Raw genomic sequence first — 18,239 nt, 5'->3', positions numbered from 1 at the left:
TTTCAAAACGCGCATTCATATTCGGATGCGCTTATCGACGGTAGCGACTAAACGAAATCTATGCGACGCGAACCTCTCGCATCATCATCAACGGCTATTACCAGTCCGGGGAACCCTAATGGAAAAGTATCCAATTCATGGATGACAACTTTTGCTAATTGCGTGTGGGTCCGTGATGGAGGGGTCACGACCTTCTTTTTAATATACGTTTCAAGTCTTTAGGTGCGTCGTCAATTCCATCTCAAATCAAACACCACTTTCGCATCTTTTGGAATCCCAAGCGGTCGTTATACCAAAAGCTAAAGCTGCCACCCCCGCAATGTCTTAGGCTATTATCAATATCATATGTTATATATCTTGATGGGATCACATTTTGCATAATTAATAATTATCTAGGGTTTTACATCATGAGGGTGACCCCATCCCAAATCATGCGTTGCTTAGCACCAAAACCATGCATTTTCTAATTTGAAAGCGACACGAATTGTTGGGATAATTTCTTGTCGGAAAGAAAAATCGTTTTTTAGCGGAATTATGCGAAGGTCGTGTCTTGGGAGAATTGCACCGATCGGTCCTAAGCCCATTCCATGGATGTCAATTCGTTTTAAATTTTATTTATTTATTTTGCCAATTGACCGGAAAGACTACATTGAAATTTCGAGGCAAAATTTCAAGATTGAATTGACATCCGTGCGATAGGTTTTAGGGCTCTGATAGGACAGTTCCCCCCGCCATCTCTTGAGCCTCGTTTTTCAAGTTTCAATTCAATATCAACCCAAAATCATGTAATTTTTTTTTTTTTTTTGGGTTCCTTTCTCCTGATTAGATCACATGAACCATGATCCATGCCATGTCTTGCTCTCGCAGACAAGACATATTTGGCTGGAAATAGATAATAACAATGGAAGTTTTCGGGGGAGAAAAAGAACATTTTCGAGCTGTAGGAAAGTGATTGACATATATATAGGCACCACACAAAAAATAATAATAAAAAAAAGGATCGAAAAGTCCGTGATCCCACGCGGTTTTGGGTCTCGAAGTCCAAATTAAATTGAAAAAGAAAAGGTTGAAAAAAGAAAAGAAGAAAAAAAGGAAAAATGACGGCTAATTTTGTCACGGTGCGTTTAGTAGTTACAGGTAGTTGAATGAATCATGGCATGCCTCCTGCTCATTTCGTGGGGGTGTCTTCCTCCCCCGGGCTTTTCGCGTGAAAACGACGTCGTCCCGAGAGGGCATGTCCCAGAGATCTCGTGGAGACGACGGTGGGGGGATCCTTGTGTTTTTTTTCTTTTCTTGTTGTTTCTAGCCCATTGTTTTTGTGTGAGTGGGGATGGTGAGGTGATTGCCTTGAGCAAAACTCTAGGGTTGTGATTTGTTCTGCGAATCAATGGGTTTCTTCGACTGTTTTGAGGTATGACTGGGGATGGTGGGGTGCGAGGGGAAAAAGCAACAGTGAAGTCATTCCGGTTAGCGAAAACAACCGCGACCTTTCGGTATGATATGTGTGGATTGAAGCACCGGGCACCGCGGCTCCCCCCTCAGGGGAAGTGCATTTCTTTGTCTAACGAAAACATTGGTTTCGGTGTCGTGCTGAATAGATAGAAAGAACGGAAAATGGGATCGTTTTGTATTAAAAGTTTAAACTATTTGATAAATGCATGATTTAATATTTAAATACTCCGACACTCCTCTTATGCGTGGATTGGACTTTGGCTCAAGGCAAAAGTTTGGTAATATACAACAAGAGAAGAAACTAAGGGCTTAAAAAGATAGAAAATCGGGACTTCCTACTCTTGTACCATGTAAAATTTTGTAGGGTCATTAGCGGCTGTTCTAAAAGCTTAAAGAGCCGGAAGAAAAATTATTTTAATATTTAAGTACTTTATAGTTTATTCATCATATGTTGGGTTATTTTTGGTGTTAGAGTCAAGAACATTTCTTCCCATCCTAATGGACATTGAGAAGAAGATTCTTCTGACGTCTCCCCCACATTTTGAAGTTGAGACTTCTATTGTGTTATCAGTGGAGGCCCCAGAGACCCAGTTTGGTATGGCATTGGCAAGACTATGCATAGGAAGTCTTTTGAGTGACGGAGGGGACATGGAAGAATCGAATTCTTGACTAAGCAAACTCCAGTCACATGGCAGATCAAATCAGCATGAAAAAATAAGAACGACACATGGTTTCCGCCTTTCGCAGCAAACAAAGTTCTCAGGTTTGCCGAGATGTCGCTTTGTTTGTTTGTTTGTTTGTTTGCTTTTTTTTTTTTTTTTTTGCTTGTTTCCGAAGCGAGCCTAGGAGATTGTTTCTTAATAGGCAAAATCTCTCATCAATAGAAATCCTAAGCCCAGAATTATGCCAGAATTGAAAATTGGACAGCCATTTGTAAAGTCGAAATCGACAATGCGATCGCAATGAATTCAGAAATCATGTTATACGAAACAGTAGATCAGCAATGAGGATGGAACTCCTTGTTAAACAAAGCTCCTAACGATTCGTAGACTCACAGTACATAAGAGATTTTGTGACCCTGACCGTCGTCAGCTTCCACGAGGATGGAACCCCTTGTTAGCAATAAAAATATGACCGCAGGATCTAAGAATCTCACAAGTTAATATCATACAAAACGAGTACCTGTTTACCCTGATCTTCGCATTTTTATGTTGAGCGGGATTTCTTTGTATGATTGGACCTTCTCGGCTGCTCTGCGTGATGGTCGACCGATTGAAGATTTTCTAGATGGTTTTTCTTCGACTCCTGAGGCACAATCATCTTCCCTAACTCCCCCACTATTGCTGGAGGAGGACAGGAATAAGGTTGGAGCAGCTTCCGTATCTTCGTTATTGTCGAAGGGCTTGCTAATGGGAAACTGAGCAGTTTCAATCTCAAACAAGTTTTCTGGAGGTTCTGGCTCTTGCGATTCGAATCTTGCTGAATGCCGCCTGGTACAGCGCCTGAAAAGGAAACAGAAATATGCAGGTAAGATTTTGATTGCAGTCCCAAATGCATCAACAAACATAACTTTCTTCCAGGCATAATTCATTATGATGTCAACAGACTGATTGAATATCTATTCCATGCCGTCGACCTGTGGATTCAAAACCAACCTTTTGTTTTCAACCTTCTCCTTCTTGCCATCTTGTTTGCTGGTACTGAAAGGCACCATGGCTGTAATAATTTTTCAAAATGAGTTGTGGTCATCACTAAAATAAGCAGCAAAAAAGAGTCAAAGAGCTTTCGAATGAGGAATTACATCGGCTTTTCTGGCCGCGCTTTCTGTCACGATTACAAGGTTTTGCTCGATCATCTGGTTTTGGCAAGGATTCGGTTGCTTCCTTTTCTTCTTCTTCCTTAATCTACCAAGACATCGACATGTCAATTTGCATTGAACCATAACAAACAGTGTAGAAGCTAGATAAGGAATGCGGTTAAATTTGCACACCTTTTCACCTTTCTTCTGACAATTTACTTGTTCTTTCCCCTGCACAACCGAAAGAGGACATGGGGACACACTCCAAAGAAAACTTCAACAAAAATCATTTGACAGGATGGATCATTGAAATGCTTCTTAGTTGATTTTACCAAGAAATTCAAACCACATCAAGTCTCTCACCTAGTCTACTAGTCTGAAGAAGAATATTCAGAAAGAAAGAACGTCGCAGAATTAACTTTTAGCAAAGAATTAATAGCCTGAAGCATGATAGAACATTAGGATTTGCAACCATACAGCAACAAAATCCACCAAGAAGGAACATACACTAAGGATCGGCAGCATAACCAATCTCTAAACAAATACACATAAGCAGACTAGAGAGCCGATAGTTAAAAAAGATGTGGCCCTCGTGATTTATCTTGTAAATGAGCTCATTGGTGCTATCCTCTTTTTCTATACGGGTTTGCACCCCTTTGGTGCCCTTTAGTAACAATTTCTATTACCTATAAAACCAAAGGAAAGATGTGGCCTTCTTGCTCCTTCTGCAAATCCCTTCGGACATCCAACACTTATTTGTTTACCTTTAGTCAGCCGAGAGCCAAGTTGGGATTATACTTGATGCCAGTATCTACAAGTTTAATTATTCTAAATTTTTACCATTGGGTCGCAGTAAAAGAGGGTACCTGTAGTTCCAAATTCTTTGCTTTGATCACAGTATCCTTGCATACAAGCTCGTGTTGGAGTATTCTTAGCTGAAATATGCAATCCAATAACTTAAAATCGCGATATCTAAATGAAGAAGAACCGTGAAAATTCACCGACGAAGAGCATAGTTTACCTTTTCCCTTCCAGATTGGAGCTCCTGTAAGATCAAAAGAAACATGGTCATCTATGCATTTCGTGAACGTAAAACCACAAAAGTAACTTATAGAGTTGAAACCGCACAGCTAACATTTGACTGTTGGTTTGAGCAAGATTCCAATTCTGCAGCTGGATCTTCTGATAACTGATTCGAAGTTTCTGCAACTCGGCCCCACTCAGTTCGATCATTTTACTAAGCAATAGCAATTAAGAAAACCCCCAAGCATCTTCGGTTAACTACGGAAATCAACTCCATTCACTCACACCTCAGCAATTAATAAACACCGCGATTTTTTTTAGCAATAGCAGGAGCAGCAAAATAGACTATGATCACAAATAACAAATGGAAGGATACTTCCTCTCTTCGATAACTTTGATCAATGCCATCTTCTCCTGATTCAATTTGTACACGAAGAAAACTCCAATTACTCCATAGGCAAAAATGTGTGGCATGTCTCACAGAAAAGCAAGAGCAGGCAGCAGAGACATGGCCATCAAAGATTGCAATGTACCTCGAGAAGCTGATTCACATAATCTCTGGTAGCCGGCGAGAGCTGGAGCTGCTTCCCGTCGTTGCAGGGCGCTTTGGCTCGCAGCGGCGAGTTGGTGATGTCAGACAAAGCCTTCCTCGGCGCGAGACCGAACGAGGCTCTCTTCACCGTCCTTTCGCCTTTCATTTTCGTCCGCCACACTGCCACGAAACCCTAGGACTCGAATGACCGATCTTCAAGCCCAGCGAAGCGAGCTCCGGAACCACGCCCCTCAAAAAAAAGAAGGAATACGAGAGCAGAAGTACCTCTCCGAGTGGAATCCAGGGGCTTGCTACTGCCCGAGCGAGATATGAACCGGTCAAGAAGAGCTGAAAGCCGAATCGCGCGCGAAAGCGTTCAGAATCAGAAGAGGACGCAATCCCTTCTCGTGTAATTTTGATGAAGACGAGAGGCGAAGCCGAAACCCTAGGATTCTTCTTTAGCAGACGAGAGAAATGCGAGCAAGCGAAAAGGCGGTGGGATTGCAGACAGAAGAAGTGAAGATGGACGAAAGAAGGGAGAAATGGCGAAACCAAATGCATCCCGTAGGTTCGGATACCAACGGCTCTCCGAAGCAACAATTTTTCTGGAGCGTGTACGCTGAAGAGGACTCCCGAACCTGAATTCGAATGGCCGAACCTAGACGAAAGAAGAACCTGCTATGATTTGTTTAGTGAAAAGTAACGGGAAAATAACACAAATGATCTCTAAATTTTAGCATAATGTGTAATGTGATTCCTTGAACTTTTAATTTGACAAATGTGATCCTTGAACTTTATCCAAATGTACAATGTGGTCCCCGAATTTTCAATTTATTCAATGTAGTCTTGGAACTCAATTCATGAATTAGAAGAATAGTCTAATATCATCCCCGAACTCGAATTAATGGAAGGACTACATTGAACATCTTCATATAATAGTCCATGGACTATTGAACATATTCCAAAAGTTTAAGGATCATATTTGTCAAATTCAATATTCGGGGACCAAATTGCACATTGGATTAAAATTTAGATACCATATTGGTCAAATCAAAAGTGCAGATATCACATTACATATTGAGGCAAAATTCAGAAGCCATTTATGACATTATCTCGAAAATGAATTGAAAAATATTTTTCAAAAAGTATAATAACTTCTTATATTGCTTGACATAATTAAACAAACAAAAATATTTTCATGTTGACCAAAACTTATATTTAAATATTTTCACGGACTACAATTTTTTTCCTATTTTTATAAGAGATATAGACAATCATTTTGAAGAAAATATTTTTCAAATTATCTAATTTTTGCAAAATAAACGAACTTTTGTGTTCATCGCAATTGTCATTTCACTATTCAATCTTGGCTTCATGTGTCCAGTCCATTTTAGTTTTGATTCTCACGAAAGTACATATTTTAAGTGTGCTACTACAATCTAGAAAGCATTTCACACCATCACGACTAAATCGTATCCAGTTCGTCAAACATGTAGTAATCGCGAAAAACACCTCAGATTGTGCCTTTTCTCCAGGACCCCGATCCAGGCGTATATCTGTTCGCTATGTGAATTCTAAGCATGAGTAATTGAACCGTTCATCTCTCAACCGAATCTATCGATGCATCTTGCTGAACAAACAAGTCTGATTTGTACGAGTGAGGATCACAGGAATGCCCCTCCAGGGTCAAACCTTACAAAACTATGCCATCAATGTACAGAGAGGGGGCAAAACAGAGAGGGGGCAAAACAGAATCAACAGAGTTCTTCCTGCAAACGAGTTTTCAAAACCGATTGCTCAGGTCTCCAAACGATGACCAACCGAGCACCGTAAGCATAAGCAGGCATGCTAACTGATGGGTTCACCGGACCCACGACTCCCCAGCAATTGCACTGGCTCAAGAGTAATAGACCCGCCTTTCGAGTGCTAGCTTGCCCCTCCCGCTCTAGCAAATCCAAAGATACTTAAACGCGGAAGTTAAACACGGAGCTATAGTTCCCCTGAACATCGGTGCAGATTCCTGAAACAACGAGAGGGCGACATGTCAGAGAACCAGCTTCCGTACATCTTCAAGGATTCCAGGAGACAATTACGGAGTTTATGGTGCTAAGCCTATCCAGTAAGCACCAACAAGCAAGAATATTAGAATGAAATTTTGCTCTTTCTTCGTAAAATGCACAATCACATGTTTGGAGCTCGTCAGGTTATAGACTTCCGAGCTAATTTACATTGTCCAGGCGTCACAATTGATCGATGATATAAATAGGAAAACCTATCAAGCAGTTACTCCTCAAGCTAATTCCTTTCATTTTTTTTAAAAGGACAGAGAATACATACTTCCGTAGATATCACCTGGTGACAGAACCTTGAAGAAGATACAAGGCTCTGTTTCGAACCTGCACAGCATGGAGGCATCTTTAGAGACAAGATCTTTAAAAGCAGGCCAAAATGGCATTAGCAACACATAACATACCTTTGCCGCGTACGATCTCAAATCTGTGCTGGTAATTAGACAGGAACAGTTCCGCAGATAAAGACCCCACATTTCCCTGATTACTGCTTTATCTTCTAGAGTTGAGTTGAACAAGAGCCAATTCTCTGCTAAAACCAAATAAATGTACATTCTGAAAAGATCACAACCTTTTTCTTTCACATTAATGGATATGAGCGAATTCAGGATTTCTTCATCTGCAACCTGATAAAAAGTACGAGAATAGTAAATGGGAAGATTCTAATGGCCAGAAGCACACGAGATAGAATGTGAATGTAATGTTTTCTATAAACAATTTGGTGCCACCATGGTGCCATCCGCCGCTGCCTCCTGAGTTTTGGCTGTTTTTTCCAAAGATTATATGGTTGAAATGACAATGAACGAAGAAATATCTCACTGCATGGACATTTAATATGAAACCCAACATGCATTTTGGAAGACATTAATGATATCATGTCTATCCTACCAAACCAGTGCAGATAAAGCATCTAAAACATGCTCTTCATCTAAACTATCTTTTGCTGCTTTGTCAACTAGACAAGCTTGAACAACCTTTATTTAATGATATACATATTCAGTACCTGTATATGTTGCCTTACAAGAAAACTAGGAACAAAAGCAGACTAGAATGCATCTGCAACCAATCTGCAATTTTTCATCGTGCTCGACATTTGCATGCGGGCATGACAATGAAAAGCCAATGCAATAAGGTTGTCTTTGAGCTTCTTCTAAGGCACATACAGTCAAAATGACAAATATATAGGACTAATTAAAGAGCTGTGTCGCTATTTACTCATTGAAGCATGTTGGGTGCAGATATTAAAGAAGAAAGGCGGCCTGCCTTATGATCGAGGAAATTCGCAAGCATCCGATAGGCAACTTCACTTCTGAGGCACTTGCTACGAGCATCAATGCCCGAGATGCACTCAACAGCACGCAAGCAGTTCAGGTCCATAGATAACCTGCATAAAAAGGTAAAGTGTACAAAGGTCAGAACTGTGTACGAAGGCAAACAACATAATACAGAGGTCAGAGAGTTACAACAGCCATTATAAATCACCAAATTGTTTTTCATTGAAACAATAAAGCCAAAGCAAGGTATTGGCTTCACGTCTAAACAATAAGAGCAGAGAGACTTAAAAAAAAGCAAACTAGGAATGAAGCCGTGATTGAACCAGAGCGGACATCTTAAGAGGAGGAAGACGCAAAATGAGATTCTGTTACATATGATCTTCCACATTTTTCCTTACTGAAAGAATAAATCTAACTATTTGGCCTAGAAAGAATAGTAGAGCAGTGGACAGTAACCTGCTAGCAAGAGATTTCGCTACTTTCTTGCAGCTGGTGCTCCATTCCTCATGGGTAAAGTAACTGATTACTGATAACAAACATTCATATAGAAGCATTGAAAGGCCTTCAAGTCGGCGGTCTAGAAACAGACAAATCAACACTTCAGTTAATTCTTCAGCTTCTGAAGTTGAAAACATAGGCCATTTACTCCTGAAAAAGAAATGTAATGCAAGCTCAAATAAGAAAATAATATCATCAAGATCAACTATTAAAATCTATTTGATGGCCCAAAAAAAGGGGGAAAAACTCTTAAAAACTATTTGCTGGATTTCCCAGTTTCTTGTTTTCAAGAATGTAAAGACCAGTCACAGGAGCCCTGTGACGCTAACATATGGCTTCTAGAAATGACTGACTCAGATGAGAATCCAGAATAACTGACCTTACTTGACAAGAAGCAGCCACAAATTTGATCCAAGCTCGAATATTCAAAGATGGACCAGCATGCTTGGAATCTGGATAAAAATACTTGCAAATAATTATTAAGTATTAAAGATCATATATTCATATTTAATAAATAAACTAATGATTAAAGTTGCAATTACATACATGTAAAGGCATCCAGTAGAGAAGATAAATTAGTCAGTCAATAGGAGAAATATGACTTTGCATCAGCAGAGAAAAGCTAATATCTAAACAAATTTGAACTCTCAACATCCTCATCGAGCAATCTTCCTCTGACATAAGCACCAGCAACAACAATCCACAACCCTTTAACTTCGGGAGAAGAATAGGAGTGCCATAACTTTGGTACGGTAATCACTTGAGTGCCATAACTTTTTTTTTGCTTACTTAGATGCCTCTAAAATCGATCATTTGAGTGTTATATCTAGCAAATCATTCTATGTGGATTTTTTATTTAATTTTCCATTTTGATGTGGATGCTTTTTATTATTTCTTTTCCTTTTTTTCGCTTCTTTTCTGTATTGGCGAGGATCACCGACAACCCTCACCGGCCGTGAGGGCCCGGGGCAAGGACCTTCGCCAAAGGGCCTTCGCGGCGGTAGGTGAGGGCGCAAAGGCCCTCACCAGCTTGGGCAAGGGTTGCTTGCCAGCAACTGGCGGGGTCACAAAGTCCTTGCCCAAGACCATCGTGGCCTCGCTAGATCTAGGTGAGGCCACCTTCCCTGCAGCTGGTGGGCCCACAATGGCCTTGCCCTGTGCGAGGCCTTTGCAGCTGGCAAGGGTCGCCGGTGACCCTCACCAACAAAAAAAAAAAGAATCAAAATCAAAAATCAAAAGCCAACAATAAAAAAATTATATAAAAGTACAAACTTGTTCATGTTGTATTTCCAGTGAGGCAAATCGCCAATGGCACTTAACTGATCGATTTTTTGAATTTGTATCACTTAATGAGCAAAAAAAGAAAGGTTAAGGCACTAAAGTAAGCACTATATGAAAGTTATGGCACTCCTGTTGTTCCTATTCACCCTTGTTTGCAACATATAATATTTCTCGTCTTGTAAGACATCACTAATTAACCAAATGAAAATCACTTCCTCTTCAGATACTGCAAACTTGCAGCACTTTTCTTTTCTCCTTATCAATTATACTTTTCTACTTTTTGACTGCCCGTAAATAGCACTTTTTTAAGAGCCTTTCCTTTGTATGCCATAAAAAGAAAAGGTTACCTCTTTGTATCCAAATTAAGAGAACTTATTTACTTGCATAAAGATCCAAAGGTAATAAGGGCAGACATGCCGACTATTTTGTCTGACTGTGCAATGAACCAAAACTTGGGAGCTTACCCCTGTCAACAGATCCAGCGTCAGAGGAGAAGAACACAAATCCATATATGCTAAGGGCTCTTTCCAGTTCAGAATATGTAGGGAGCCAGTCTATTTTGATGGGTGCAGAAGTTTCCTAATGAGAAAAGGCCAGGAACAAGGAGAACAATCAATAAGCACAAATCTTAACATTGAGCACGAGAAATTTGTTTGATGTCCAGAAGAAGCAGTAAGCCAACCTCATTTTTTCCTGAGAGTATGTCGCACCAGAGATCGCACGCCGAAGTTCTCAATCTCTCTTCTGATGCAAACATCACTGACAGAGGAAGATATCCATATATATTAAAGAGCAAGATGCAAGACCGGATATTTGCAGGATTTTAAAGTACGTAAAGATATAAACTCACATAATTGGAAAGTCCATTTGGCGAGAGCCATTTCAAGATGACCACTTAATGTTATCAACTTGGATAACCAACCATTGACCAGAAGTCCTTCCAAAAACTCGGATTCTGCACCAGTATAAAACCCACCATAAACATCTTTCCCCTCACCTCACTATTCGAATCCAAATTTGTTGTATCAACTTGTGAGCGCTGCTGACCTAGATTCTAGAAAAATGCCATTCACTGAACGCAGCTGCGGAATGGAAAACAACAAGAGTACCTTCTTGTTTACTGACTTCCACCAATGACTTAAATTTGCTATGACCAAGAACCTGGAAATTAGCACAGCTGCCAAGCTCAGGTAAAACTACAGCTGGTGGACTTTTCTGAAATAGAGAGGAACCAAGCATTATTGCTTACGCCAGTATGTGCTAGCATCAAAACCATATTGATATTGTGAATAAAAAGTGCATAAGCACATTGATATTAGATAATGCAAAAAAGGAGAAACCTGAACTCCAAAAACTTGCAGTCCCCAGTGAGATAATTCATCTTCACCACCCATTTCCTTCATCTGCACAAATGAAGATTACAACCGTCACACATCCGGACATATACATATTCAAACAACTAAAACAATCCAAAAGTTGAAAATGATCCTAAGATGCACAAGAGGGGGACAAGATCCATCCACCTGTTTTTCATACTGATCAAGGGTATGGGACAAAGTTGCTTCTCTGGCGTTATCTTCCTCGTCGGAGTCATGCTTTAGCACCCTTTTCCGTTTCGTCGCTCCCTCGACACGCTTCCCTTTCTCTTTATAGAAGTCGCTCAGCAGATCATCCAAGCCAATGACCTTCTTACTGCTTGATCCCCATTAAAGATTAAGAATTCTATTAGAACACCAATACCCCCATTCGCCAGCCATGGAAGATTGAGACGAAACACCAGGCGATGTTAATATTAGGACATAAGAACCGCTATGATCTGATCCGTGAAAGCTAAACTGTACTTAATAGCATGCCTTAATCATGCTACGCAGCAAGTGCATCAGACGCAACAACTTGACCCAATGAGCCCCGAACTGAAAAAACTAGTCGCTGAATCGAGTGGATAAGAAGAATTCGAAACACAAACTCAGCGCTGATGAAAGAAAAGGACCTTTTCTTGGCAGGAGCAGGAGGAGGAGCGGAAACGAGCAGGTCTTCCAACTCGAAGTCAAGCCGAGAACCAAACTCGGACTCCATGGGAGAAAAAGGAAACCACCCCAAGAACTCAAAACAAGACTGCTGCTCTTTGTGCCCTTTTCTTCGTTCGCCGCCAATTTCTAGAGAAAGCGCCAAAAATTGAAACTTTTGTCCGTGCAGACCAGAGGATTTCTTTCTTTACATGAGCCGAGGCCACTTTGAGAAGATAGGTTGAGGATACAGTAAATGGGCCGGGCCCACAGATTCTTCGCTAAGGAGGCTATGATGGGAAAAGTCGACTCCGTCTCTCAGGAATTCAATCAAGTCCCACGTAATTGCAAAATGATGTTGCGACGAAGAATCTGTCTGCTCTCCAGCCTTCACAGCGGTCGCACATGGAGGGGCATGAGCACCGGCACGAGCACGGCGGTGATGAGCTTCGGCGACGGAAGCCACGGAGCTCTCGGCCTGCCGTCGTCGCTCACCGGCGTCGGCATCGGCGGCGACGACGCGTACGAGCCGACCAAGGTCCCCAATCTACCCTCCGATGTGATTAGCGTGTGCGCGGGTCACTACCACTCGCTTGCCGTCACTTCTCAGGGCCATCTCTGGGCTTGGGGTCGCAACCATGAATTCCAACTTGGACGCGATCCTCTTTCTTTAAGGTCGTTTTCTTTCATTTGTTGGCCTTTGCTAGGAACTTTTCTAAACTTCTCTGCATCTTTAATATGCGTAATTGTTTGATGGCTGATTTAATTTCAGACTTTGATCCATTTATGCATATTGCACTTATGAATATCATGCTTCGTACGAATGGCCATTTGATTTGTAAGTAGTTGAAAAGTTTTGATAGCTAGGTGATGAAGCTGAAGAATCTGCTGGACCTATGGCCTCCCAACCTTTGCCTTTGCCCTTTTGTCTCAAGTTGCGTCTTTGTAATAGTAGCTTGAACTTTCAATGGGTGCTTGGTGTTGCATATGGTTGGTAGTTTGTGCCTGTGTAGTAAGTTCCTTATCGACTTTATGCGATGGTCAGGCAGCCGTGGAACGAGCCCAAGCGAGTGCGTGGCTTAGAAAAAGTGATGGTTAAGGCTTCATCTGCATCCGGTGTTGTATCGGCGGCCACTGGAGATGACGGCTCTTTGTGGGTTTGGGGGAAGTCTAAGCGCGGACAGCTAGGTCTTGGGAAAGATGTCACCGAAGCTGTCACACCGTCTAGAGTAGATGCGCTTGCTGGAGAAAGGATAGTTCAGGTGTGATTTGTTCTTAAGGTAGGAAAGTATATGTCCCCATGGCTATACCAGAGATTTGAGCATGTCACTTTCATACTTTGGGAAGATGTGTCATTGATAGTGTTATGAAAAACTTTCCGGGTGCTCTCTATTCGCAGGTTTCATTTGGTTGGGGACACGCGCTTGCGAGGACAGAGGATGGCAAATTATTTGGCTGGGGCTATTCAGCTGATGGTAGGTTAGGAAAGATTGGAGGAATGGTGGAGATATCTACGTTGGAATCTACTGCAAGTATGTCAGCCAATGAAATACAGGGTTCGAGTTCAGTCAAAGAAGTTGCAGAGAAGCGGGTTTTAGAAGGCATGGAGAAGGAGAAAGATATGCCAATATTATGGGAACCTTGTTTAATAGAAGAACTGAGCGGTGTTGAAGTTTCGGACATTGCATGTGGGCTTGACCATTCCTTAGTTCTTTGCAGTAAGTAAAAGTTTTACTCATTTTTCTCTTCCTAAATACATTGAGTGAAGAATAAGCCGACAGTCAACCACAAATTACTTAGTGAGGGTGGCCTCTGCAACTGGCTCAAGAGTTAGCTTCATTTAATTCTTATCCACATCGTTCAGTTTAGATGAATGTTGATCTTGGATGGTGGCTAACAGGTAAGGGTGCCCTTTTAAGCGGTGGGAGCAACGTATATGGTCAGCTGGGCAGAGCAAGTCAAGACTTAGGAATCTTGCCAGTTGATAGTACTTCATGTCCCATATCGATAGCATCAGGTCTGGGCCATTCCTTAGCAATTTGCAAGGATGCATCATTCGATGCCCCTAAATCCTCGAAAAAAGTTGTATCCTGGGGATGGAATCAAAGCTCTCAGCTTGGTAGGCCAGGGCCCGAGAACCTTCCACTGGCGGTCGATGGATTAGCAGGGGAATGTCCAGTGTCAGTTTCAGGAGGGCGCGTACATTCTATTGCTCTCACGTCCAAGAGAGAGGTATGGGTATGGGGCTGTGGCAGAAACGGAAGACTTGGATTGGGAAGCTCCAACGACGAGACCGAGCCAACTTTCTTAGACTCTTTAGAAGGTCTGGAAGTTCTACAGGTTGTGTCAGGTCTTGATCATAGTCTAGTCCTTGTAGCTGAATGATCTATAGTTTGAATGAGTAGCTTAATAACCTGGCTTGTAGTTTCTGTCTTGTACTGCTCGGCGTCTCCGCTGTGGAATTGGCTAGCTTACTTGTTACCTATATAAGAGCGGGAAGTTGCATTTGAAGCCCCGCAGGAAGTTACACCTTAGCAGACATTGTATCCCTTTCGGATTCCATTTTGCCTTCACATGAATGCTCTTCCTTGCAGAAAGTCCTCTAGTCCATTCTGAGCTGAAAGAAATTTCTTGAGACTATTCGTTTGTTAGCAAAGAACGTCTGATCTATGCTTGGCGTGGCAGTGATCTACCAATTCAATTCCGAATTTGTGGTCATGGGTTGGTGGGTACTCAAGTTCGAATCCATGGTTGTGCCGACCAATATGAAGGGGACACAAGAAAAGGGTGGAAGCAAAACTAATGAAGGGAGATCAATGTCTCTATGCTTTTAGCGCATCAGTTTGCGGAATCATGGAAACGAAATCAGTTTTTGAGGAGCTGACTGATTTTATGCTCTTCCTATGCTAGAAACGGGCACACACATGAGTGCACATGACACAGGAAGACAAGGGGAGTGAACATAGAAATAACTGCAGATCGTCTGCTATAGGCTAATCGCAAAATCAACTCGACATATAACATTCCAGTCGCATCCATCGGTGATCCGGTCACGACCAATTTCAACACCACTGTCGTGAAATTGAAGGGGACCGGTCGATAGAGATTGACAATTTTAAAAGACTTGTTAGGTTCTTATCGCGTCGACGTAGCCGCATCGGGTGGAGATGGAGGTCTATTTAATGGCTTATTATATGGTTTTCTGTGGGCCGTCCTCGTGAAGGTAAAACAGAGGACCTTCTTGGATTGCGGTGTCAAGCAGACAAAAAGATGATTTAGATAAAGATGGGGACACAAGTTGGACTTGTGGGGAGAGAGAAGCGGACGATAAGACCAAACGAGCCAAACCCCGTGATTCAGTGCGACAGCAAAGGATCCTTAAATCAAGCCGCTGAGAAAAAGGCTCAGCCACACTTTCTTGGCGGCACTCGTCAAGAGACGAGACGTAGCTAATGCTATTTGATCACCGTCACGAGATTTGTTTGCAGCTACTATAGCTAATCAATTTCTTGCTTTCATTCCGTTTGATTGAAGACTGGAATCTTAATGCGATCCAATTGCAGAAGTGATCCCATAGGTTTTCGCTTTCGCGTCTCTCTAAAATTGCGTCATAGTAAAATCTTGATTTGTTTAATCACTAGGGACTTTGCCCACTTGAAATAGTCATCAAAGTCAAGTCAATAATCGCATTATTATTATTATTATAATTTCGATTCGAATTGGTAAGATATTGAATATTCGAATCGAGCTTGAGTAGCATGCCAGTGAAGCTCGATTCCGGAGCTTTATACTGCAGTATCACCACACAGATCAAGTCCACTTCAGGTTGCACTTGGGACTGTTGTCTTGTGAGGGCAGTGAAGGAACTTAGCTTCTCCAGAAATTTCACAGTTTAACTCTTGATCAAACCAACACCAAATATATATATCAAGCTTATACTAGTTTTCTTCCACAAGAATTCATCAGGATTTCACTCTTTCAGAGCGTCCGTAAATTCAAACTCGAGTTGGCCTGCACGGTTCGGTCGAATGCCATGCAGAAGGAGCAAACGTAAAAGAAAGCGCCTTGAATCGAATCCTTTGATTATCCATGCTTTAAGTTGTATGAACTCCTTCCGAAGTGTTACAATCTAACAAGTCCGTTAATTTCCCAGATAAATCCCTATCAAGCATTTGCGTTTGTTCTTCGAGAGCTCGGCTTCTCACCGGCCACGTCCATGTCCTTCTTCACCGGCGACACATCCGATTCTCTCTCCGAGGACTCCTCGACCCCATCTCTGAACTTCTCGTATATGTCGCCCCGGTAGAACTCCCTGGTCCTCGCCACCAGTATCAGCGAAACCAGAGCACCGAACAGAGTCACCAACGTCAGGATTATGAAGGACAGCCGGTAACAGTGCCTCCCGATGCAGGTCAGCTCCTTCACCGAGTCCCGGCTCATCCCCTTCCTCGAGAGCTCCTTCAGCGCCTCCCGGTCGTAGAGCATCCCGGTCACCTTCACATTCAGGATGTAAGACCCGAGCGGGCTGGCTAACTGCCCGCAATTGAACAATGTGGAGTAGTACTTGAGGCCGAACAGCTCTGAGATGATGGCGAAGAGGAGCGGCAGTTGCGCCCCGAACGAGAACCCGATGATTATGGACGCGATGTAGAGCGACCCGGGGGAGGGGAAAGCGATGAGGAGGTGGCCCACGGAGGACAACAGGAGGACGAGGGTCATCATCAGGGGCCGCGGGACCTTGTACCGGACGAGGAGGCTCTCGGAGACGAACCCCGAGAAGACCCGCCCGAAATAGTTCCAGATGCTCACGAGGGAGACGAAGGAGCTCGTGATCCGGGCCTGGTACCCGAGCGACTCCCCGATCTGGCCCAGGTTGTCCACCGCCGTCAGGCTCGACCCGAGCCCGCAGAGCGTGGCGAGGAACAGGATCAGCATGTCGACGCTGAGGAGCGCCTGCAAGATCGTGTAATCCTCTCCTCGGGGAGGCGGCTTGAAAACATCGGAGTACCACGGCACGTACGCCGCCGCCGACGCCGCCGGCTCAACCAATTTCGACTCTGAGGGCTCCGAACTCACGATTTTCACTCTCAAAGCAGGATTTGGAAGGCTATTCCGCTTCTTCCAGAGGGCCAACTCCTCACTGATTATAATGAGGAGAGGAACAAATAGAAGCGCACACACCACAGTGGCACTCCCTGCATAAGCAGCTCTAGGAAAGACGAACTGCTTCTGCAGAATCGTCATGACCATGAGGAACAGAGCAAGAACAATTGAGAGGTACAAGAACTTGAAGAACACCCTCCGCTCGTCCCTCTGCCTCGGAACACCCTCCATTGTCCGAATCGTGTACACGAACAAGACCGAAATCGCGGCAGGAAGCCAAGCGATGAGCAGGATCAGGGACTTGGAATCGTTGCCGTAAATGGCCAGATACATCTGGGTCATGACCGCCCCGCTCAGACCCACGAAACCTTTTAAGAGACCCAGCATGATGCCACGCCCCTCGGGGAAGTTCTTGACGCAGGTGACGAGGGCGCCGGTGTTGGCGAAGTTCTGGGAGTTGGCGCCAACGCAGATGTAGAGGCACATTTGCCAGACGCGGGGGCGGGGGATCTTGCCGGAGACGGCGAGCCAGATGAGGAAGTAGCCGGCGAAGTTCATGGCGGAGCCGGTGAGGAGGACGAACCAGGTCGGGGTGACCTCGGCGATGAGGCCGGAGAGGACGCCGACGTTGGCGCCGAGGTCCTTGAAGAAGCCGAGGAGGTTGAGGGTGGTCTGGTCGTAGCCGAGGGTGGACTTGATCTGCTTGGAGTAGATGCCGAAGAGGTAGGTGGCGCCGGCGCCGAACATGACGAGGAAGGAGGCGAACACCGTGAACCACCGCCCGCGGAGCAGGTGGCTCGCGAACCGGAGCGTCTCGGAGCCGGTCGGTCCCGGTGGTTCGGCCATCGGCGACGGGGTTTGGTTTCGAAATGGAAGTGAAGATTACGATTTTAATTTTGGGGGAAATGCACTTCACATGCCTGTCATATAATGAAATCGGGACTCGCTCACGTACCGCTTATGACCCTTCCATCATTCCATGCGGCGACATTACGTCATCGTGACACCATACGAATCGTTGCAATTTACTAATTCTTTCGTATCACTAGACATTTTCGTAAATAGTAAAAATATTTTATATTTATTCATTATTGTAAATGATATGAGTAAGAAAAATGTTAGGGTGATTTTAGAGATCACAAAAAGGGATATATATCATGACAGTTAAGTCTTTTCATAAGTATTTGTATAACAAAGGATAAA

The 18,239-nt window shown here is 43.3% G+C and overlaps 4 protein-coding genes across 8 annotated transcripts; 1 reads left to right on the top strand and 3 right to left on the bottom strand.

Annotated features, from left to right (window-relative positions):
- Positions 1-2,412: 2,412 nt before the first annotated feature.
- LOC115734274 (SHUGOSHIN 1) lies at positions 2,413-5,462 on the bottom strand. Of its 3 annotated transcripts, none has more exons than XM_030664984.2 (10): positions 5,091-5,462; positions 4,807-4,998; positions 4,650-4,687; positions 4,379-4,487; positions 4,272-4,295; positions 4,117-4,185; positions 3,443-3,481; positions 3,254-3,356; positions 3,108-3,168; positions 2,413-2,954 (listed from the first exon to the last, which is right to left on the bottom strand). In XM_030664984.2, the coding sequence occupies exons 1-10, from the start codon at positions 5,364-5,366 to the stop codon at positions 2,639-2,641; spliced, it is 1,227 nt and encodes a 408-aa protein (XP_030520844.1). In that variant the 5' UTR covers positions 5,367-5,462; the 3' UTR covers positions 2,413-2,638. The 3 variants fall into 3 exon arrangements, with proteins under 3 accessions (XP_030520844.1, XP_030520845.1, XP_048137396.1); XM_030664985.2 differs by having other exon boundaries at positions 4,807-4,983; XM_048281439.1 differs by having other exon boundaries at positions 4,807-4,987; positions 5,095-5,459.
- A 939-nt stretch (positions 5,463-6,401) lies between these two features.
- Positions 6,402-12,317, bottom strand: LOC115734273. 3 transcript variants are annotated; one of them, XM_030664981.2, is made up of 14 exons: positions 11,918-12,317; positions 11,451-11,619; positions 11,268-11,330; positions 11,037-11,142; positions 10,778-10,882; positions 10,610-10,686; positions 10,392-10,506; positions 9,026-9,098; positions 8,605-8,796; positions 8,138-8,258; positions 7,279-7,500; positions 7,149-7,201; positions 6,842-6,847; positions 6,402-6,591 (listed from the first exon to the last, which is right to left on the bottom strand). In XM_030664981.2, the coding sequence occupies exons 1-12, from the start codon at positions 12,001-12,003 to the stop codon at positions 7,154-7,156; spliced, it is 1,377 nt and encodes a 458-aa protein (XP_030520841.1). In that variant the 5' UTR covers positions 12,004-12,317; the 3' UTR covers positions 6,402-6,591; positions 6,842-6,847; positions 7,149-7,153. The 3 variants fall into 3 exon arrangements, with proteins under 3 accessions (XP_030520841.1, XP_030520839.1, XP_048137035.1); XM_030664979.2 differs by lacking the exons at positions 6,402-6,591; positions 6,842-6,847 and adding an exon at positions 6,737-6,825 and having other exon boundaries at positions 7,143-7,201; XM_048281078.1 differs by lacking the exons at positions 6,402-6,591; positions 6,842-6,847 and adding an exon at positions 6,882-7,077 and having other exon boundaries at positions 7,143-7,201.
- LOC115734272 (ultraviolet-B receptor UVR8) lies at positions 12,226-14,456 on the top strand. The gene is made up of 4 exons (XM_030664977.2): positions 12,226-12,608; positions 12,979-13,195; positions 13,333-13,651; positions 13,834-14,456. The coding sequence occupies exons 1-4, from the start codon at positions 12,226-12,228 to the stop codon at positions 14,316-14,318; spliced, it is 1,404 nt and encodes a 467-aa protein (XP_030520837.2). The 3' UTR covers positions 14,319-14,456.
- A 1,545-nt stretch (positions 14,457-16,001) lies between these two features.
- LOC115734160 (protein NUCLEAR FUSION DEFECTIVE 4) lies at positions 16,002-17,985 on the bottom strand. The gene has a single exon (XM_030664774.2). It carries the CDS (start codon positions 17,880-17,882, stop codon positions 16,098-16,100), a length of 1,785 nt encoding a protein of 594 aa, XP_030520634.1. The 5' UTR covers positions 17,883-17,985; the 3' UTR covers positions 16,002-16,097.
- Positions 17,986-18,239: the final 254 nt, after the last annotated feature.

Source organism: Rhodamnia argentea, chromosome 6 (assembly GCF_020921035.1).
Source record: "Rhodamnia argentea isolate NSW1041297 chromosome 6, ASM2092103v1, whole genome shotgun sequence".
NCBI lineage: Eukaryota > Viridiplantae > Streptophyta > Magnoliopsida > Myrtales > Myrtaceae > Rhodamnia > Rhodamnia argentea.
The sequence above is the reverse complement of the archived record's forward strand: the minus strand, read 5'-3'. Positions and strand labels throughout refer to the sequence as shown.